The sequence below is a fragment of the Ochotona curzoniae genome, unplaced genomic scaffold (genome assembly GCF_017591425.1).
Source record: "Ochotona curzoniae isolate NIBS_2020 unplaced genomic scaffold, NIBS_Ocur_1.0 scaffold_2453, whole genome shotgun sequence".
Classification (NCBI taxonomy): domain Eukaryota; kingdom Metazoa; phylum Chordata; class Mammalia; order Lagomorpha; family Ochotonidae; genus Ochotona; species Ochotona curzoniae.
Window position 1 is genome coordinate 28,151,030 of NW_024467094.1, and position 23,462 is coordinate 28,174,491.

The 23,462-nt window shown below is 42.3% G+C and overlaps 1 protein-coding gene across 5 annotated transcripts in view; it reads left to right on the plus strand.

The window, feature by feature from the left end:
- LOC121170344 (speckle type BTB/POZ protein) overlaps positions 1-23,462 on the plus strand; it is a 74,601-nt gene that overhangs the window by 40,870 nt on the left and 10,269 nt on the right. For 3 of the 5 annotated variants that reach the window (XM_041001447.1, XM_041001450.1, XM_041001448.1), the window contains 4 exons: positions 12,861-13,003; positions 13,701-13,822; positions 15,909-16,060; positions 16,483-16,610. In XM_041001447.1, coding sequence (XP_040857381.1) covers positions 12,926-13,003; positions 13,701-13,822; positions 15,909-16,060; positions 16,483-16,610 — 480 coding nt within the window. In that variant the 5' untranslated portion in view covers positions 12,861-12,925. Of the gene's footprint in view, positions 1-7,435; positions 7,558-12,860; positions 13,004-13,700; positions 13,823-15,908; positions 16,061-16,482; positions 16,611-23,462 lie in introns of those variants that run through there. The other 2 variants (XM_041001449.1, XM_041001451.1) reach the window with 2 other exon arrangements.

The following is a 23,462-nucleotide window of genomic DNA, read 5'->3' on the forward strand; positions in this document are numbered from 1 at the left end:
AGTGGCATCAACATATGATTCTAATTTGTGAGACAGAAGAGGTTGCTGATTGTTTGGCTTTGCCTTTCTAAATTCATTCCTAAGGATGTTTTCTTTTGGAACTGAGATCCACTTTGAGGTGAAATAGCCCCTTCATAATCACATTTGTTTCCTGGTTTGGATTAATGCAGCTCTTTCTCAGACTTCTCCCAAGTGATGGGTTTTGAAAGTGTTGTGTGAAGAAGCTTAATCTGATGAACCCTGTCTGCCTTTTTTGTTTTCTTTCCTTTTCTTTTTTTCTTTTTTTTAAGCAGCTGTAGGAGTGTCTCTTCCTAGCAGGGGCTCTGTAATTAACAGCAGCAGCAGCAGCGCTATCACCTGATGGAGTTAGCAGAGACCTTCTGACACCTGTGCTTGTTACAGCCAGGTTGATTTTGCCGGGCCCTCCATCCAACTGGACAGTCTTTTCCTCTGATGTTACTATGAGAATGTGTTTAGCTTAGCAGTCACTTGTGCCTCAGTTAGAAAACAAGACAAAAACAATGTAGGAGACCTGAGTTACAGTCCTGGCAGGTGACCTGGTGGCGTCTGCCCCTCTGCAGCATGGATGTTTGCTTCAGGAGCAGAGATGCATCCCCTTCTTCCCAGGCCTATCTTTGGGGTAAAGAAGCATGCCAAGATGTCTGCAGCAATAATTTACAGAATGGACAGTTTTTAGGGGAAGAGATGATTTCTGAGTTAATTTAAACTGGCAGTAATTTTTTCTGCTCTTTAATAGTTTTGCTAACTAAAAAAAAAAAATGCATCCACAGTAAGAATTATTCCATATTTTAACCTTTGAGCTAGCTACAAAGGTCCCCTTGGGAATAAGGACAGTTTGTATTTATAACCTGTAAGAAGGGCAGTTGGGCAGTAAATAGGCAGCACACAGTGAGGCTTGGCAGGCAGGGGGAGCAGTATGCTGTTCTACCAGATGTACTTTCTTCTTCATCTTCAGCTCAACTTTGTGGGATGAGCTTCACTAGCCAGGCTATTTCTATAAAATTCTGTGTATTACTATTCTCTGTATTTTCTCCTTGTATTGAAGAGGAGAAAAGAGCCTGTGTATGTGCAAAAGCATATCTAAACTTCATATTCATTTCAGCATCAACATTTACCTAAGAAATATCCGTAACCAGGAAGATCTTAAAGGTAGTGACTTGCACGTGTAATATAAGTGAATTGTCCTTATGTATGACAGTTGTGAGAGCAATTCAGTTCTTAGACAAATATCAGCTATGTCAGAAATGTGTTCTGTATGTTTGTGTCTTAGTTAGTATCTAGGCTTATTTTTAATATACATCTACATTTTTGAATGCTTATTAATAATAGGTGATGATTATCTTTCTCCATGTGTTAATTTTAACGGATTCAAACCCCATGTCAATACGAAAATTGAAAATCAAATTAGTAAATTCTAAGAATCTGCCTCAGTTTACTGTTGGTGTTTTGGAATTTTTTTTGGTACAGAATTTAACTTGAAATAACTTAGAGGTATAGCCTGGTTCCTGGCAGCTACTGTAGTGGTACTTTCTGTACCCATAGTTGGCTTATACCAGGAAGTATGCTTCTCTCACTTCGTCTTGTCAGGAACTCCCCCATACCCCTTTTGAGTTTCCCTTCTCTTCCAAGGTTTCTTAAATAAAAATAGATTTTTTTTCTAAAAATCAGAGAAGAGTGTAGAGTGTATTTTTTAAACAGATTTATTTATTTTTATCTGAAAGGCAGATTTTTACAGAGAGAAAGGGAGAGAGAAAATTTCTTCCATCTACTGGTTCACTCCCCAAAAGGCTGAGCTGATCCAAAGCAAAGAGCTAGGAGCTTCTTCTGGGTCTCCCATGTGGGTATAGGGGCCAGTGACTTGGGCCACCCTCTGCTGCTTTCCTAGCCCATAAGCAGGAATGTGAACTGTAAGTGAAGCAGCCAGGACGCATGGGATGCCAGCGTCACAGGGTGGAGGGATTAGCCGCTACACCCCTACACTGGCCCCAACAGTATAGTTTTCAAGGATATTTAAAATTGGAGTGAAGTAAACTAAGAATTCTAAGTGTTTTATTGTTTTTAAAGGTATGCCCAGATTCCTATACCTGAATTCATTCATTCAACTTCCAAATTTTGTGAACTTTAAAACTCATTAAGGAAAAATATGAGCTTAAAAGAGAAAGTCTAGTTTTTCAATATAGTTATTTCATTGAACAGAATTTTTCAAAGATTTATTTGTTTGAAAATCTGAGTTGCAAAGAGAAAGAAGGGCGAGACATAGAAATCTATCCCCTCCGGTTCACTCCCCAGGAGGCAGCAACAGCCAGGACTGAGCCTGGCCAAAACCAGGGCCCGGGAATCTCTTCATGGTCTCCTTCATGTGGGTGCAGGAGCTCAGACATGTGACCCTTTCACTGCCTTTTCCCAGGCCATTAGCGGGGAGCTGGATTGGAAGTGGATCAGCTGGGACTCAAACCAGCATCTGGATAGGATGCTAATGTCAGCTTTGCCTGCTACACCCTAACACCAGGCCCGTGAACATATATTTATTATTCGTTAGGATTTCATTCTAGGCACTGAGAGTGCTATTGCTTGGGAGGCGTAACTTCCAATGGGGAAGATAGTAGGCCAGGGAAAGAGGTCATTTCAGCTAGTGGTGATAGAGCAGAGAATAAGACGGGTGATGTGTTGTGAGGAGCAGGCTAAAAATGGGGGCTACTTCAGATGGAGTGGTCATGGAACGATCTCCATTGAGGATTCTTCACTTGGAAGGTGACCTAAAGGACAAGAGTCACTGTGAAAAGCTCTGAGGGAAGGGCCTGACGTGGCCAGAGAGCCAAATTTAAGGCCAAATGGCTGGAGGGTTGTAGTGGAGGGGAGGAGAGTGATGGTCCTTCCATGTCCCTCTGAGGAGGTGGGCCTGATTGACAGTCAGGAAGACACCGAGAAGCTCTGCCTGTCTCTCCCTGGTCTGACTTCCCAGCCTTCTTACACCTTGAAAAGTTTGTGAAGGAGTTCTCCTAAAGGTTTTTATTTACTCCTTGAAGAGGTGATAAATTCACACAATTGCAAGCTGTTGAAGTACCAATAAAGAGAACAAGGCAGATTCTCCACTCAGGTACTGTTTTCCTTCTGTGAAAGTAACCAGTGTCCTTAGTGTTACATTGCTTTTCACAAATGCTCTATAGATTTTTTTTCCCAATATGTACATTTTTTTTAAAGATTTATTTTTATTATTTTTTTTTATTGGAAAGGCGGATATACAGAGAGGAGAGACAGAGAGGAAGATCTTCCGTCCAATGATTCACTCCCCAAGTGAGCACAACAGCCGATGCTATGCTGATCCGAAGCCAGGAGCCTCTTCCGGGTCTCCCACACGGGTGCAGGGTCCCAAAGCTTTGGGCCATCCTCAACTGCTCTCCCGGGCCACAGGCAGGGAGCTGGAAGGGAAGCAGGGCTGCCGGGATTAGAACCGGCGCCCATATGGGATCCCGGGCGTGCAAGGCGAGGACCTTAACCACTTGCGCCACCGCGCCGTCCTGTACATTTTTTTTTTTAAGATTTATTTTATTGGGCCTGGTGCGATACCATAGTGGCTGAAGTCCTTGCCTTGAAAGCTCTGGGATCCCATGTGGTCACTGGTTCTAACCCCGGCAGCCCTGCTTCCCATCCAGCTCTCTGTTTGTGGCCTAGGAAAACAGTCGAGGACGGCCCAAAACCTTGGGACGCTACACCAATGTGGGAGACCCAGAAGAAGCTCCTGGTTCCTGGCTTCGGATCGGCTCAGCTTCAGTTGTTGTGGCCATTAGGGGAACGAACTATCAGATGGAAGATCTTCGTCTCTATCTCTCCTCCTCCTTGTGTATCTGTCCTTTCCAATAAAAATAAATAGATCTAAAAAAATTTTTTTCACACAGATTTTTTTGCATCATATATCTGTATCATTATCCAAAATTGCTGGTGGTGGGGCTTTTAATTTATGTCCTTTTTGTGTTTATAAATAGTGTTTATAAATGGTGCTACAGAAAAATCCCTTTGGGCCTGGTGCGGTGGCCTAGCGGCTAAAATCCTTGCCTTGAACACATCAGGATCCCATGAGGGCACTGGTTCTAATCTCAGCAGCTCCACTTCCCATCCAGCTCCCTGCTTGTGGCCTGGGAAAGCAGTCAAGGCCCAAAGCCTTGGGATCCTGCACACATGTGGGAGACTTGAAGGAAGTCCGTTGCTCCTGGCTACGGATTGGTGCAGCACCAGCCATTGCTGTCACTTGGGGAGTGAATCATCAGACGGAAGATCTTCCTCTCTGTCTCTCCTCCTCTCTGTATATCTACCTTTACAGTAAAAATAAATAAATAGATAAGAAAAGTCCCTTTGGTACTTGTCAGTAGGGGTGCATTTCCGGGAAGTGGGAGTGCTGATCTTAGGGTGTGTACATTTCCTATTCTGAGACATTGCCCTTCTCAAGGATTGCAACAATTTATCCTTCATCCAGAAGTGTTCTTACCCTGAGCAAGTGTTACCAAACATTTTGATTTTGCCAATTCAGTGGGTGAAACTGTGTGTGGTTTAATTTGCATGTATCTTCATATGAATGAGAGTTGAACATTTTCTCATACATTTAAGACCCACTGATATTTCCATTTCTGTAACCCAGTGGTTGTTTTGCTCCCATTTTTTTAATAGGCCGTTAACTTTTTTCTTATTCTCTCAATTCACTTAATATTGCTGAATCCTTCTATAGATACACTGTTTAAGAATTTAAGAAGTGAAAAAATGCAGCATCTTTTTGTTGTTTTTCAGAGATTCATTTATTTTTATTAGAAAGGCAGATTTGCAGAGAGAAGGCGAGGCAGAGAGAAAGATCATCCATCCACTGGTTTAATCCCCAAGTGACAGCAACGGCCGGAGCCGAACCAATCCGGAGCCAGGAGGCTGTTCCAGGTCTCCCACACGGGTGCAGGGTCCCAAGGCTTTCCCAGGCCACAAACAGGAGCTGGATGGGAAGTGGAACAACCAGGAGAAGAATCAGCACCCATTTTAGGATCCCAGCGCGTGCAGAATGAGGACTTTAGCCACTAGCCTATCACACTGAGCCCAAAAGCAGCATCTTTGTATTGTAAAAGTTGACAAAGCATGCATCTGATAGGTGACAGTGAAGAAAATCTACCTTTCCTGTTCGTGATTGATCTCTTTTGTGCCTTTGGTTCCATTTTAAGAAGTATCTCTCAACTTTTAAAAAAATGTACATTTAGTATTTTGTTAGACTTGGTTGAATTGCAGAAAGTTTACTCATAACAAATATTCAGAAGTCATGTAAACCTTGCAACAAAGTCAGTGTGACCTGTAACAACTGTCCTTGGAGTAATGAGAGAAACGCTTACCTGCTGGGCTGTACGTGATTGAGTACACTGTAACAGAAATAACACAAAGCTCCTTTTAGGTCATATTAGTTTCTCAAAAGTGAGTATGCCCAAGTCTTTCATAGTTGTTTTTTTTTTTTTCCTTTAATCAGCAGTCTTTTTGGCAACTTCTGTTTTGGAAAATGCAGACGTCTCTCAGGTTTAAAATAGTTACATTAAGATTATTTCCTTACTCAGAAGCTATGCTAAGCTTTAAACTGAAAGAAAGAAAAAGAGAGAGATAGACTTTTTTTAAAGAGTCCCTATCTATTCTCTAGCAGGTTCTTTTCTGGCTTGCACATGCTGTACATTATGAAATTGCCAGTTTCCCACAGTTACGGCATATAAAACAGCAGTTTCATCAATCTAGTATCTACGGTCTTTTTTTTTTTAATTAATCTATTATTTTTAGAAACAGCGGATTTACAGAGAAGAGTGTCAGACAGATCATCTTCTGCTGGTTCGCTCCCCAAATGGCCACAACAGCCAGAGTTGAGCCAGTCAGAAGCCAGGAGCTTCATCTGGGTCTACTATGAGGGTACAAGATCGCAAGGACTTAGGCCATCTTCTGCTTTCCCAGGCCACAAGCAGAGAGCTGGATGGGAAGTGGAGCTGCTGGGATTAGAACCAGTGCCCTGATGGAATCTCAGCATGTTCAAGGCGAGGACTTTTAGCCATTAGGTCACCGCACCAGGCCCCAGGAGATAAACATCTTTTAAAATGATTACACAGGGCCCGGCGCGGTGGCGCAGTGGTTAAGGTCCTCGCCTTGCACGCCCGGGATCCCATATGGGCGCCAGTTCTAATCCCGGCAGCCCTGCTTCCCTTCCAGCTCCCTGCCTGAATCCCGGCAGCTCCACTTTTTATCCAGCTCCCTGCTTGTAGCCTGGGAATGTAGTTGAGAACGGCCCAAAGCTTTGGGACCCTGCACCCGCGTGGGAGACCTGGAAGAGGTTCCTGGTTCCTGGCTTCGGAATGGCACAGCACCGGCCCGTTGTAGTCACTTGGGGAGTGAATCATCGGATGGAAGATCTTCCTCTCTGTATATCTGCCTTTCCAATTAAAAAAAAAAAAAGAGTTGACCTTAAATTAGTCATTGATTTTTGTTATTAAATTGATGGCAAATTATAATCAGTCAGATGAAGACTTGACAGATGGATGAAATACCCAGCAGGACTGGGCTTTGAGGTGCCAGGCTAAGAGTTTGGGCCTTGTATGCCACTTTTCTAAAAGAACAAGTGGTTCTCATGTTGAAGGTTTGACATACTCAGTCTTGTTTAGACCATTACACTATAGAGATACATGGGGGAAAATGTTAATGAACTTAGATGAAACTGATAAGTTTTTCAGGCGTCAAAATATTTTTTACAGACCAGATTATGAAGACCATAAAAACAATGTATATTCTGATTAAGGGCCTCAAAGTGTAATGGAGGCACCAGAAGTGTTTCATGTATGTGAAAGAAGGCAGCAAGAAGTGTAGGATTGGTTTAAAGCCGTATCTGTTCAGCACAACAGCATTAATTCATTCTTTTTCTTTTTCTTTTTACTCTTACAGTTAAACATTCTAGTTAGAAATTGTTGATTGACTTGACTCTAGTCAAGAATGGTTGATGACTGCATGCTCTCATAACTCCTGCCAGGAGATGTGCATTAGAGATCGCTGGTAACTGTTAGCTGGTGACATCTCCGCTGTTGATAGAAGACTTCTGAGGTACATACCTTGATGTTACTCAGAAGATGATCTGTACTCATAGGTTGGGATTTCATGTAATAGGCTGGAAAATAAGCCTCAGTGTTGTCGACATACTAGGAAGTTTGGTATACTGGAAAGTAAGAGAATTTGGACAGTCTTACCTTTGAAGCCAGAAACAATGTATTTGAGCTCTGGTTGTCTTCCTGCAAAGATTCTCAAGGCATGACCCTCGAACAGACAGACCTCTTGTTTGCTAACATTGTGAGCATCTGCAGCAGTTGACATGAAGCACAAAAGAGGTGATGTAGCTGATGAACATTTTTCCCATGCTGCCTTCTAGGAGTGAAATTCGTCAGACTCGTGCTCTCCTAGTCCATCTCCCTTGCAGCAGGTTGTATGGCTAGAGCTTCTCCGAGCAGGACACGAAGTCTCTAGTTCTGCTGCTGCTGGGCTGGAAGACAGGTGAATACACTAAAATAAATAAATAAGGAAATGAAAGACTTGGCTGCAAAACATTGAAGGGCCTGGCAGCGTTTCCTAGCAGCTAAAGTCCTCGCCTTGAACGTGCTGGGATCCCATATAGGCGCCGATTCTAATCCCGGCGGCCCCGCTTCCCATCCAGGTCCCTGCTTGTGGCCTGGGAAAGCAGTCCAAAGCTTTGGGCCCCTGCACCCGCGTGGGAGACCTGGAAGAAGCTCCTGGTTCCCGGCTTCAGATCGGCGCAGCACCAGCCATTGCGGCTCACTTGGGGAGTGAATCATCGGACGGAAGGTCTTCCTCTCTGTATATCTGACTTTGTAATAAAAATGAAAAAAATCTTTAAAAATAAAACATTGGAAGCAGAAAGATGAGGGGAAAAAATAGTCAAAACCAAAACTGTATATTTTCTTTTGCATGGGGGCCGGGGTTTAATAAGGAACCAAGATTCAGTGGTAGCAGTCAAGGTATCTTGTTTCCAAAAATAGGCCTTTTCTTGGGCTTAGAGAACTTGTAAATTGTTAGATACATGTAAGGTCTTTTTTTAACTTAAAACGAAGGAAGTAGTATTTTATGATGTCTTGGCGTAGTGCTGAGCCTGCAACCCACACTTCTAGAGCCAAATTTTAACTAACGTGTAAAATTCTCATCTTCAGTGCCACATTGCCTAAAAGCAGGGATTTTGAAACTTTCCGGCCAGTAGTTGTAACTGGCGATAATGGTAAATGGCATTTATGGAAGTGTCAGAAGTATATTTATTTGTGACTGGACATAGAAGCAGTTCTGGGAGAATGTGTTTTCCATCAAATGCAAACTGCCTTGAAGGTGAACACAGTGACATTTGGCTTGTTTTCTTGATGCTGTGATGGAATTGTGAATCACGTGAGCCAGCAAGGCCCAGGTGCCAGTGTGGCGCTTGGCCAGTTAACTTAGTGGGCTAGCATGCCCTGTGTAGAACTTTGTTACCATCACCTGTGATTACAAGGGATACTTCGATTGTAAAAACCTGTGGGATAGTGTTTCTGACTCCCAGTCAGCATCTATTCTGTTCATTACTAGTAGCACTCAATGATGGCACAACTATACCTTACCAGTCTCCCTCTTCCCATTAATTAAAGAAGTCAGCAAATGTTTTTGAGTTGAATTACTATTGAATGATTGCTTAGACCTTTTTCTACAAAGAATTTGAGGGAGATTCCAAAAATACTTAACACATAAACAGTTGAAGCAGTTATAGCAAAGGGAATAATGACTTCTAAATAATAGAGCTTTTGCAAAATGTATGTGTAATCATTCATTTAAATAAAAGGTGTGACATGTAGACAGACAAATGAGCTTGTAGGTTTTTTGTTTGTTTTGTTTAAAATTTATTAAGGCTGCATTGTGGCTCAATAAGCCAATCCTTAACCTGCAAGCATCCCATATGGGCACCAATTTGTATCCCGGTTGCTCCCCTTCCAATTCAGCTCAATGTTTATGAACTGGGAAAGCAGCCCATATCTTTAGTGACCCATGTCCTTATGACCTTTCACCCACTGGGAGACCCGGAAGAAGTTCCTGGCTTTGGATCAGCTCAGCCCTGGCCATTGCAGCCGTTTGGGAAGTGAACCAGTGAATGAAAGATCTTTCTTTCTTTTTTATTTTTTAAAGATTTATTTATTTTTATTGGAAAGTCAGATATACAGAGAGGACGAGAGACAGGAAGATCTTCAGTCCTATGGTTCACTCCCCAAGTGGCTGCAACAGCTGGTGCTGCGCCGATCTGGAGCCAGGAGCCAGGAGCTGCTTCTGGGTCTCCTATGTGGGTTCAGGGTCCCAAAGGTTTGGGCCGTCCTCAACTACAATCCCACGCCACAAGCAGGGAGCTGGATGGGAAGCGGGGCCACCGGGATTAGAATCGGTACCTGTATGGGATCCTGGCGCATTCAAGGCAAGAACTTTAACTGCTATGCTATTGTGCTCAGCCTTCTCCCTCCCTCCCTCCTTCCTTTCTTTCCTTGCTGCCTTTCTCTGTCTTATTTATTTATTTATTTATTTATTTATTTATTTATTGCTTTGAAAGTCAGAAATATAGAGAGGGAGAATTCCATCCATTGATTCACTCCCCAAGCTGCCACAACAGCCAGAGCTGCACTGATCTGAAGCCAGGAGCCCAGAACCTTCTCTGGGTCTCCCATGCAGGTACAGGTTCCCAAGGCTTTGGGTCGTCCTCAACTGCTTTCCCAGGCCACAAGCAGGGATCTGGATGGCAGTGGGGCTGCCAGGATTAGATCCGGTGCCCATATGGGATCCTGGTGCATTCAAGGTGAGGACTTGAACTGGTAGCCTATGCACCAGGCCCACATGAAAGATCTTTCTGTCTCTACTTATCCCTGTAAATCTGCCTTTCAAATAAAAATAAGTAAATCTTTAGGGGGAAAAAAAAGAAATAGATTTATTTATTGCAGGTTAAACCTCAGCCTGGGCATCAGCATCCCATATAGGTGTCAGTTTGTGTCACAGCTGTTTCATTTCTGATCCAGCTCCTTACTAATGGCCTAGGAAATCAGCAGAAGATAGCCCAAATATTTGAACCTCCTGCCAGCCAGGTGGAAGACCTGGTTAAAGCTCCTGGCTTTGGCCTGGCCAAGCCCTGGCTCTGTTTCTCCTTCTGTGTAATTCTTTAAAACAAGCAAATAAACAGATAAAAATTAATCATTTTAAAGAAGGTTTAAATCTTCTTGTTTTAAAAGATTTATTTATTTTTATTTGAAAGGCGGAGTTACACTGCAGTACTGTCCCCAAGCTTGTAGTTTTAAGAAATAAGATTCACAGATTTGTCTCTGGACTTCGTAGTAACCAAACAAAAAAGGCAACACCATCAGCTTTGTATTGTCCACTGTGGCTGAAACAAACCAGATGGTCAGGAAAGAAATTTTGGACATCATAAAACAGTGGATCATGAAAGTGCATCCAGAAACATTTGTTTCAATAAAAAAAAAAAGAGCAGTATAGCGAATATGACAGACTCCAACACCTGTCAACCCTGAGAGATACTTGCATTGTTACTTTTGCCCCATTATACTTACTTTAAAAGAAACGTAAGAGAAATTGAGAGTGTCTTCCATTCTTTCCCCAATCTCCTTCTTCTCCCTTCTTCACTATTATGAAATAGATCACTGGTGAATTTTTCACTTGTACTGCCTTCATGTATCTATAAGCCTTTAATTTACGTAAGTAATATGCTACACATCATTCCAAAACTTGCTTTTTTCATTAGCACTATGTTTGATGTTCATTGTGCTATAGATTGAGTTAATTGATTTCCATTACTGAAATATAGTTCTTTATGACATAGAAATGATACAATTTAGTTATCTGTTTCTTCAGTAATGGATTTTTAGTTTGTTTCTAGCTTTTCCCTACTATAAATGGTGTCACATTGATTGCTCTTGTCTTCTTGGACCGTGAGCAGAATTCCTGTAGGCCAGTGAGCCTCAAAATGGGACTCCCAAGACCAGCAGCACATCATGAGCACTTTGGGCGGGGTGACTGTCGTTGGAGTACAGCGTGTAGAACTGACTGCTGCTTGCGATGTCTGCATCTCGTACCAGAATGCTGCTTTGGGTATTAGCTGCTCCATTTCCAGTCCAGCTCCCTGCTCATGCCCTGGGAAAGCAACAGAAATGGCCCAAGTGGTTGGGCCCCTGTGGGAGATTCCATCAGGTTCTTGCTTCTTGCTCTTGGCTTTAGCCTGGCCCAGCCACACCTGTTGTAGTCATTTATGAAGTAAAGCAATGGATGCAAGGTGTGTGTGTGTGTGTGTGTCTGTGTCTGCTTTCCCTTTCTGTCACTCTGACTTTCAAGTAGATACATCTTTTTTAGAAATACAAGCTCTTGGATCAATCCCAAATCTCTGAATTAGAAACTCAGAGTAGGGCCAATTAATCTGAACTGATTGTGATGCAATTTAAATTTGAGAATCACATTCTCAAATGTTGTGGCACATACACAGTTAAAATGAGAATTACTACATCTTCAGATATTGAATTGTGAACTGATGGCTAAATTCCTACCCAAAATACACTTACTAATTCATGGTCTCACCCTTGGAATATGAATTTCCATTTTCCCATACTCCTAGTTTGGTTGTTGTGAAATGTTGCTACATTTTTGTTTGCTTGTTTGTTTTTTCAAAAGCAGTGTTTTACAGAGTAGTTGACCCTTGGAGATTTCATAGGAACAGTCTGTACGTCAAAGAATTATCTCTTTGTTGTACATTGCAAGCTTTTTTCTTTCTAGTTTGTCCTTCAGCTTTGTTTGTAGTGCTTAAAAGCTATAATCAAATTTACCAGTCTTTAAAATTGGTTATGTTTAAGGGGTATGCAAAATCATATCTTAAAAGTGCATATAAATATATATATAAGCTGTATAATATGAAATGATTGCTATAATCAACCCAAGGAACATACCCGTTATCTCACATGTTACTTTTTGTGCATTTATATGGTAAGAGCACCTGAAATTTAGCCAAATTTCTAATATGCAGTACTATTTTGTTAGCTATAATCTTCAGGTTGTACACTGGATCTTTAGTGCTAATTTATACTATACACCTAGAATGCATGGTGTTGACCTGTATCTCCTTATCCTTCTCCCCTCCCAAAGTCATCAGTGATTTTTTTTTTAATCACTTTGGCAGTTAGAAAAGCCCTTAAGGCAAAATAATATTTTTGAATTGGATTTTATTTTCTGCTGGGGCACCCCATTGTGCTGTATCACACTTATTTTAAAATGATCTGAGATGTAAGAAAGATGTTAGAATCAGTAGATTTGGGAGGGCCCAGCGCCGTGGCCTGGCAGCTAAAGTCCTCACCTTGAACACGCTGGGATCCCATATGGGCGCCAGTTTTAAGCATGGCAGCTCCACTTCCCTTCCAGCTCCCTGCTTGTGGCCTGGGAAAGCAGTCGAGGATAGCCCAAAGCCTTGAGACCCTGCACCCACGTGGGAGACCTGGAAGAAGCTCCTGGCTCCTGGCTTCGGATCGGCGCAGCACCAGCTGTTGCTGTCACTTGGGGAGTGAATCATTGGATGGAAGATCTTCCTCTCTGCATATCTGATTTTACAATAAAAATGAAAAAAATCTTAAAAAAAAAATGACATTTAGGTTAGGGCTTGAATGCTAGGAAAGGAATTGAATGATTAGGATAGAATATTTCAAGGACATAAATTTTCAGTGTCTGTTCAGACAAATGGTAGGGTGGCATACTAATAGTCTGAAGTCATCTTGTGTCTTGGATCCTATTAGGTGAATCAGGAACAGTGACCTTTGTCTCCTGACTTTGGACATTTGGTTTAACCTTCAAACTGGCGATGTCAAGGGTTCCAAGTCCTCCACCTCCGGCAGAAATGTCGAGTGGCCCTGTAGCTGAGAGCTGGTGCTACACACAGGTGAGTTTGTGATTTTATCCTGTGACTATATTGCATCTTGGGAGGATTTGGTGGATGAGTGAAATTGCTTTTCTGTATTGAGCTTCTTGCATTTTCTGGAACACAACTGCCAAATTACTGATAAAGGTGTATTGTCTACCTTTCATTTCTTGGTTTTCTACATGAAATCTGGATGCTTTGGACTAGTGTTTTTCAGTGAAGGTTGGAAAGAAGGAGTCTTGGTACTAGATCTGCTTACATCCTCCTTGATGGACACTCCTGTGTGAAGTACCTCTGTTGGGGAGAACAAGTTTGGAATTTGCAATCCTGGGTGGTGCCATTAGCATCTCCATTGCAGGGGCTCATTTTAGGAATGATTATAACACAGGGTTTTCCAGCCTTGTTTTCACCTTTCTTTTTTCTGTGTTTTTGGGTGGCCCAAGGGGGTGAGGGAGATGTCCCCATTTTGCTCTTTCTGTCCGTTGTTTCTGAGAAGCTGAAAAAAAAAGATCAAATCAGTTGGTCAGTGTGAGATTTCTTAAAATGTGGATAAGGGACCTAAAGCAAGAAAAAGCTGAGACTGGTTGCTGTGCTACTGATGCTGGCTTCCTGTGGGGATCTCCACGTGGGAGGGAGGGGGAGTACTCATCTCTTCTTCAGCCCGTTTCTTCAGGTTGTCCACTTCGCATTTAATTGCCTCCTGGTTTTCTGTCAACAGATCAAGGTAGTGAAATTCTCCTACATGTGGACCATCAATAACTTTAGCTTTTGCCGGGAGGAAATGGGTGAAGTCATTAAAAGTTCAACCTTTTCATCAGGAGCCAATGATAAACTGAAATGGTGAGGAAGAATACCTCTAGCTATAAGCATTTTTCTGAAAGTTGCCTGCTTTGCTTGTTTCTGTGGGACACTGATTACAATGTGGTCAATTCCTTGAAGGCAGGGGCTTTGTTGTGTTCTCACTGTATTCCCCAGTGCTAGGAACAGGACCTGGCACATAGTAGGAGCTTACTAAATATTTGTTAAGTTAGTTCAACGGGTGTATCAGGGATCAGAAAACTTGAGCTGTAGGGAAGTGTGAATGAGTGGAGAAGGCCAGTGTCATACTTGTTATCCATAACACTGTATGCACGGTAACTTCTTGGCAAGCAGGTGAGCATCCTTCTAAACAGGGATACAGCTGCCGACTCCAGCCAACTGCGTTAGGTCTGGCTATTGCCAAATTTTTTTTAAAAGCAAGAAATCTAAATTTTAACACATTGTCTCTTAAATTCCTTACTTTTAAACAGTAAATGTAAATAACTGTACTGACAAGAGTGATGGAGGGTTTGACAGTTGTTTCATCATGTTAGTGGTTAGATTGAGGACCCCATCTGCCCCACTGTCTACACTGTCAGACATCTCAAGTGTAGCTCCCACTGTGCTTGAAGGATGACTGGCAGCCATAGTAGCAGGCATAACCCACTGTGTGCAGAGAAGTCCTTGAGCCTTCTGTGAACTGTGTGACCAAAGATGTGACATACATGTGCTGATGTGTTCATTTCTGGGTTCTATGAACTAATTCTTACAGCAAGGAGAATGCCGTCTGGGGGTGAGCGACAGTTCTGTCTAACCCATGTGCTGTCTTGAAATTAAGCAGTTAAGAATACAACCATAAGCCCTCTGTGAAGACAACAGAGGTCTGAACCACCTTTTTTGACCGCTGATAACCCACTGGAGGATTATTTTTAGTCATTCATTTAGCCTTTGTTTGGTGTGCACATTAAGCAGTGTACAATTTTGAACAAACATTTCCCTCAGAATGTTTATTTTTAGGCATTATATTTAATCCACATCTTTGGCACAGTGAATAGGAACAAATGTAGCATATGCACTTTCTAGAAAGGCGCTGGATTGGGCCACCTGTTAGAGAGTGCCATAATCCTGGCAAGGCCTAAAGGTACATATGGTCTATGTATTATATATGGGAAAAGCAGTGTATGAACCACACACAGGCCAACTAATGACATTTACAGCTTAACTTATTTGAACTTACTGAATGTTGCATGAATTTTGTTTTCATTCTTTTGTAACAGATAGGCATCTTTAATTCTATTTAGAAGTCTAGTTTGGAACACCCTGTGTAGTGGTAGTTTACTTCTGTCTGTTTCTTCCACACTGTCTTTTTTGTTTTTATTTTAGTGTATTGTTGCTACATTGGTAAATTATCTATAAAAGATTGTGTACTATTTACATATTTCTCTACAGTACTCTGTCATGGTGACATTTTTCCCACTGTTTCTTCTTAGTTCCAATAAATTAGGGACTGCCTTTCTTGAGATGGATTGGAATAGAGCAAGGATATAGTGAAGTCTAAAATACTTGAGAAGGAAAGACAGTGATTTGGGAGATTATGAGGGAGAAGGTAGAGATGTAGATGTGTTAGCAGATTCTAGAATACTCTTTGGCTTTTGTTACTCTTTTCTTTTTTTTTGAAGAAAAAGATTTATTTTTATTTAAAATGCAGCTTTAAAGAGAGGAGAAATAGAGTAAGATCTTTCAGCTGCTGGTTTATTCCCCACAAGGCTGTAACAGTCAGCCGAGCCAATCTGAAGCCAATCTGAAGCCAATCTGAAGCCAATCTGAAGCCATGTAAAGCAAAGAACTGGATTGAAAGTGGAGTAGTTGGGCATGAACCTGTGCTCCAGGAGGATTAGCTTGTTGAGCCACTGCATTGGCCCTTGTTACATTTTAGAAGGTAACCCAGGTTGCTCTAGAGAAGTAATTCCCACATAATCCACTGAACCTTCATCTCTTTGTAAGTTGGCCTGTGTTCTTTTAAAGACATCTTTTCTTGATTCTGATGTCCCATTTCCGTTCTCTCGTTTTATAAGCCTGTAAATGTGGATGCTTTTGACACCTTTTCCCCTCTATCTGTCTTGGGCAGGTGTTTGCGAGTCAACCCAAAAGGGCTAGATGAAGAAAGCAAAGATTACCTATCACTTTACCTTTTACTGGTCAGCTGTCCAAAGAGTGAAGTTCGGGCAAAATTCAAGTTCTCCATCCTGAATGCCAAGGGAGAAGAAACCAAAGCTATGGGTAAATGTTCTGCTCTTTAAAAAAATTATGTGTGTGTATGTATGTATTCATTTTATTTGAAAAACACAGAGAGAGAAAAAGAAAAAGTTCAGCCCTCAGGTATGCACATTTAGGTGGGGTTGAGCCAGACAAGAGCAGGAAGCTGGAACTCAGTCTGGGTTTCCTGTGAGGGTGGCTGGGACTCCTTTCCAGAGTGCATGTTAACAGGGAGTTGATGGGAGGTACAGGTGGGCATCAAGCCCAGGCACTGTGGAATGGGACGTGGGGTCCCCAGTGATATTTTACCTGCCACTCCAAATTCCTGCCTCTGTCCTCTTTGTTCAACTCTCATATGTCCAGCAACTTCATATACTGACAAGTTGTGGGTTTGGTCTAGTTTCTGAATAACTCTAAATACTGCCTTTTTTTTCCCAACTACCCAGAGAGTCAACGAGCATATAGGTTTGTACAAGGCAAAGACTGGGGTTTCAAAAAATTCATCCGCAGAGATTTCCTTCTTGATGAAGCCAATGGGCTCCTTCCTGACGACAAGCTTACCCTCTTCTGTGAGGTGAGTCCCTTTACCCCACTATGGAAGGAGCCACTCCCGGGTGCCATGACCTCATGGTACTGCTCTGGCGGTCTGCAGTGAGAACAGTACCCAGGTGGGGGGTGCTACACAAATGTTAGTTGTGTGATTGACTGAACTGCCTCATATTTTGAAGCGTTCAAAGTTGTTAACCATCTCAGCTTTTTACTCTCATTACTGTTTTGAACTCAAGAGGTTGCATGCTGTCTTGGGCTATTTCAGTCTTGCACCACTCAGGTTTTTCACATGGTGTTTGGAAGGACTGTCACTTTAGAGTGAAAAGAATGGTGAACACGTGTTGGCTATCCCTTAACTCTGCTGCCTCCTCCTGGAGTGTGAAATCCATGTGCTTTTAACCGTGGGTCACATGCCTTCTCTGGAGTTGAGGCCTATGGTTTGTCTGGCTGAAGTCATTGTGCAGTTGGAAGGAGAAAACCCTTTGCTCCAGGGTGGAGGCTGTGTAAAACCCTCATCTTCGTAGTCAGCCAGGAGAGTCCTCTCCAGTATACAGGGGAAGCCTTGAAGTAGAGAGTGGTTTGTTGAACACATGTTAGTATCATCAGCACTTTTGCAAATACTCAGAGACTCAGTGTAATAAACGAACGAAACCTCCAGTCAGCAGGGCGTGGTATGCCTGTCCATTGAGAGGTCAGGGATGAAGTCCTGGAGCAGCACCACTTGATGAGAAAGCCTCCTGTGTCTTCATGAAGGTGGTGCAGGCAAGCGCCACGGCTGCCGGCATTATCCAGGTGAAACTCACACAATAAGTTACTGATGAGCCCAGAGGCATCTCACCACATGTACAGCCGGAAAAGGCATCCCGTAGGACTCGTGCCCTTTTGTGAAAGTGGCCTGACCAGCAGCAGAAGCTTCTGTGTTTGAACAGAATCATTGCTAATGATTAGAAAACTTTGGAGGCATAGTTTGTTAAAAGACCACACTGAATACATAAAATGTGATTTGCATAATAACTATTCCCTTTCATTTTAATTGCAAAGTGAAAAAGTCTTACTACAGTGATAGCATCTATGTAAATACATAAACTGTGGCAGTTGTTTTTATGTCTGATGAGCTTGAAATTTGACTTCCATATAAATCCTCATCATAGATCATAATCGGTTGCCTGAGTAAAGAAATGAGAACAATTAGGTGATTTGAAGTGAGGTTACTTGTTATATAAATAGGTGAGCAGTTTTAATCTTCACCTGTCTTGAAGACTAGTATTCCAAGAGAAACTTAAAAATAGTGAAAAATTCTAATCTATGTTGGAAATGAAAGTCAGTCTTCAAATAATTTTCAGAAGAAAATCTCTTGTAAATGTTACACCTGCTGTTTTAAGCAGTGCCATAATCTTGGTTGCAAAAGTCCACAGTGGGCCCAGCCTTTTCCTTTTCCTACAAGCTTCACTCCCTACTCCTCCCCTCAGTCCATCTCAGCTAGGCCAACCCCTATTGCTGTTCCTGATATGGAAACCCAGTTGGCCTGCCCTTGCTTGGCAATGCCTTTTCCTATGGTTAAATTTGAGGCTGGGTTCCAGCTCCTTCTCTCCCCTCACTTTCCCATATGAAATTCTCTAAGGAGAAATCCTGTGGTTAAGTTTAGATTTGCCTTACTGACTTAGAAGGGAAGTGAGATGACACTTTGGGAACAAGGAGATGTTGAACAGGGAAACGTCTGCTGGGTTCTGCTGATGCCATCGGTTTCTCACCATCGAACCAGGTGTGCCATCTGTTCTCTCACACTTCTGTGTTGGCTACAGGTGCTGAGTGTTGCTTCTCAGACTTGGGCTTGTGCCTAGCGAGACTTGTTTCTGTTCCAGCACTCTCTGTGGACTTAGAAGCATTCAGCATTGCAAGACAGTTGCGTGGGGGTGTGCACTGGATGTGTGGGCTTTAAAAATGTCTACAGCTCCTCCGAGTTCTTATCACTTTCTGTAGCTAGATCGTTTTTTTGCACAGGTTCTATGTATGGCCTTGCCCTCTTCCCTTTATTTCAGTAGGATAGGTATAAGCCTGTTTAATTCAGATTTATATTTTATTTGTTAGTGGTTTAGTTAATATTATTACTTAGAGATTTTTAATGAAGTTGGTGTACACATAGAAATCGCGACTATGCATACCCCCTGTATTCTGTTCCTCTATCAGCCTTTGGCAGGACACTTCCGGGTCATCCTGATCGAAGAATACAGTGGTTTCAGGGATTTAGGAGCTCCCAGAGGTCACAGGAAGGAATCCTGAGGTGAAAGGTTGATATTCGCACATTTGTGTGTTGGCTTTTATTTCCGTGATATTACTGTCACTGAGTTTAGATCACAAACTCTGAAAATGCCGAGTGGGTGAGATTGTTTACAGTGTGCCACGCTAGGCTCACTTTATCTCAATGTTGTTTTTGTCTGCCTGTTAGGAAATGTGGCAGTTCTTCCAAGCTGATACTGCCTAGTTGACTTATTTGGAAGGATTTCCAAAGCATTTCCAGAGTTGTCCCTTCTCACAGCCCATTGAGCTGGGTTAGTTCTGTTTCCTTTGTTCCTTGTTACAGAGGAGAGAAGCACTGCCTTGGGAGGTCAGGTAATTTTCCCTAACCTTGTGCAGCAAATTAGTGTCAGGGCTGTGTCAGCTCTCCATCTCCCATCTCTGGTCTGCTGCAGTGCACTTAGTGGAACCAAATGCTAACCACCCAAAGAATCACAGGCTTGCCCCCAAGTATTTTCTAACACAGTGTTTACTTGGGTAAATGAAACATGTTTAAATTACACTTTTAATTTTCTCTTTAACAATTTGGGCCTGGGCCCAGCGCTGTGGCCTAGCGGCTAAAATCCTCACCTTGAATTCACCGGGATCCCATATGGGCACCAGTTTTAAGCATGGCAGCTCTACACCCCATCCAGCTTCCTGCTTGTGGCCTGGGAAAGCAGTTGAGGACAGCCCAAAGTCTTGAGTCCCTGCACCCATGTGGGAGACCTGGAAGAAGCTCCTGGCTTCGGATCAGCGCAGCACCGGCCGTTGCGGTCACTTGGGGAATGAATCATTGGATGGAAGATCTTCCTCTCTGTCTCTCCTCCTCTCTGTCTGACTTTGTGATAAAAATAAAATCAATCTTAAAAAGAAAAACAAAAAACAATTTGGGCCTTAGCAAGGTTTCATGATACATTGCAGTTCCAATTGGCTCTTTTTTTTTTTTTCCAATATTAAAAACTAGTACTTGTTAGTGATAAAGATGCATATGTTGTACCTTGGTTGTGTAATAATGCTTTTGACAGGTAGAAGATTCCAGTGCCTTATTGTGATACTGCAGTTAAAGTGTGTTCTCAATCCTTTCTCTCTAGTTCTACCTTTCAAATTAATTAAATCTTTCTTTAGTGGAGCCAGTATTGTAGCATAATGGGTTAAGCCTTTTCCTGCAACGCTGACTGTTCCATAGAGTGCAGTTCGAGTCAGCTGCTCCACTTCTGATCTGCTAAGACACTTAGGATAGCAGCAGAAGATGGCTCAAATGTTTCACCCCTAAACCCATGTGGGAGACCCAGAGGACGCTCCTGGCTCCTGGCTTTGACCTGGCCCAGCCCAGGCCATTGAGATCATGTGGGATGTGAACCAGTGGGTGGACAATTAACTGTCTCAGTGTGGGGAGTGAACCAGTGAATGGAAGATAATTCTGTCTCCTCCCCTCCCCTTTCTTCCCCTCTCCTCTTCCTCTCCTTTTCCTCTCTCTCTCTCTCTCTCTCTCTCTCTCTCTCTCTCTTTTCTCTCTGTAACTCTGCCTTTAAAATAAATAAATTTTTAAAGGTGAAATATGAACTATCTGGATACTAGTTAGCTCTTAAAACATCCTTTTCCTTCTCAAATGTAAAATATCCTTTTATGGCATAAGAATACTGTTTTTGCCAAATTTGAGGTAAGTTTTTCTTCTTATTAATAAGTTATTTGAATATTAGCTGGCACTTAATGGAAAATATTTATTCTTAACCCACAAAAGCCACTAATTTCATTAATGTGTCCTGTCATTGTAGTTCATCAGATGTGACGATGCAGTGAACCTAGCTCAGCCTCAGAACATCACTGATAACTTGGCACTAATCTAAATCTGCTTCTTCCCGTCCTGCAAACTTGGTCTCCCCACTCACAGGATGGCATACAACTGTTTTGAGTTTAATGTTATTCCCTGGTTTATAATTTATATGCCTGAATAATGCATTATTTAGGTTTCCTTGTTTGAGAGCTTTAGAGATGGCATCAGGCTCTATATAGTTATCCAAACCTCGGCATGTTGACTGTGTTTCCACATCGTGGCTGAACCTGTAGCCCAGTGTTTGTGGTGCAGTGAGTCGTCTGCTTCGTGCAGATGCAGTACATCTATTGTCTTGTTGACATATATTCGGGCTGTTGTTAGTCCTTTTCTATTAGAAGTAACGTTGCAGCTACAATTTGTGTGTCGTGTCTGTGGGTTTTTCTCCTTGACTTTTAATTTTAGAAAGTTTAAAAAATGTGTTTCTCTGGGTTTTATTTTGACTGTGTGTGTAGATGGAAATGTAGAAGAATTGGCACAATTTTTAGTCTTCCATGAAATTTTATTTTTGAAGAAGAAGCATTGATGTTAAAAGTGAGCCCCTTTTACAACTTTAAGTACAGGGGATTATACAGTGTTCCTGAGACATTTTCATGCAGTCATTTATAAGACGACATAAATGTCAGCAACGCATCATCTTCACAGCTGCAATTCTCAATGAATCTCCACAGTCAACTTTATAGGCATTTTAAAAAAATCTTTAGTTTTCCTCAAAATGGTCTCGTTGTAGCATCATCATTTACAGAGGAAAACAATCCCTTTCTAAGTTAAAAGTTTGGGCTCTGAAGACTCATTTGTGAATGCCATTTAGAATTTATTTTTAATTAAGCATATTTAATGTCGGTGAGAGGTGCCAGACACTCAGTGCTCTGGAGGCTGCAGACATCTGTATATCTACAGAACAAGACTGGCTCAGCCGGGAAAGGTGCATTCTCCTCCCTGCTGGGCTCCTGTCTGCGTCCAGAGAGAAGAATTGCTCCAGGGAGAGGTGGCCCAGTCTTTGGGCCCCACTCATTACTGAGCATGATCCAGCCACCACAGGTCTGCTGGTATCCAGTTTATGTGGAATTCAGTGTAGTGTTTGCCAATTCATTTTACTCAGGCTACTAAATTGCCATTTAGTGCTAATGACTTTGGGCTCCTGTCAACCTGTTTTAATTCAAGCTAGGAGTCCAGTGCCAAAAGCATTTTCCATTCCCTTCATTGGCCATCCCAGGAGATTCCTGCATTTCCTTATGAGGAAGCTGGGTTTAAATTAGTATTTTAGAACCATAAGTACAAACAAGTAGCCTCCATGTTTGGTGATGAGCCTATCAAGGAAGTGAGGGTATTAATATGAGAAAGTGACAGGACCAATTTGGAGATCTTCTAGAGGACAGGAGAGAATCTCTGTGGGGTAGTTTGTGCTAGGTCCTGGACTGTTAAAATAATGTTACAGTCTGGCTCTGATAAATGTGCCTCTAATGGTAAACACATTCATAATTGATTAACTTGGCTGCTTTACTGCACAAGAACGTAGCAGCTGGTTTTAAACAAATGAATACATTTCTTGACCTGATGGTAAATCTCTTGCTCCTGCACAGAGATGTTACAGGTCTCTTGGAGGGGGCATTGCTTTGCCTCTGGGTTTATGGCTGCTGTAAAGGCAGGACTTGCATCTTGAAGGTTAAAGCTGGGTCATGAAGGATTTTTTGTTTGTTTGTTTGTTTGTTTAAGATTTATTGATTTTTATTGGAAAGGCAGATATACAGAGAGGAGGAAAGACAGAAAGATCTTCCATCTCATGGTTCATTCCCCAAGTGTCCACAACGGCTGGAACTGAGCCAGTCTGAAGCCAGGAGCCTCTTCAGGTCTCCCACACAAGTGCAGGGTCCCAATGCTTTGGGATGTCCTCAACTGCTTTCCTAGGCCACAAGCAGGGGGACTGGATGGGAAGTGGAGCTCCTGGGCTTAGAACCGGCACATTCAAGGTGAGGACTTTAACTGCTACACTATCGTGCCAGGCTCATTAAGGATGTTTCTAAGCCACCTTTCTCATCTGATTCTTCAGGGAAGTCGGGAGCTGATTCTCATGGTTTGTGAGCTCTGCCTTGATTGTCACTTTCTAATTTGTTATAACAGGGTATGGAGTAGTGGTAGTTGAATAGATAACTGACCTGTAGGGTTATAAGCTTAATTTGGCAACTGATGTTTATTTTATGATGTTGTGTGTAGCATGTTATGTTGTGTTACTCTTTGTACCCCAGCAGGTTAAGGTGAGTTTCTTTGATCCATCTAGAAGTTAGCTTGGCTTCTGTCTAGGCTCAATAGTTCTATAGGTTAAAGCATGCTGTTGCTGAATCCGTAGTGGAGAGTTGAATCTCCCTAAACCTGCTGTGGTCGCTCTGTAAGTGCGTATCTGGCTGCAGCCCTCCATCTCATATGTCACTGTCACTAATGATGAAATAAGGGTGTAAGGGTGGCATGTTAGCCATTCCATTATTGCTTCCAAAAAAATGGCCCAAGTCCTGTCATATTCATTAAACAGACATGTTTGAGGAAGTACAGTTTTTAAGATGCTCATTTATCTGCAGGGCAGAGTGAACCATTCACTGGTTCACTTTCCAGATGTTCACAACAGCTGGGCCTGGGCCAGACTGAAATCACGAGTGGAGACCTCCCATCATTATCTCCCATATGAGTTACAGGAACCCAAGAACTTGGGCCATTATCTGCTTTCTCCCAGGCACATTAGCAAGAGACTGGATCAAAAATTGAAGTGGGACTCCA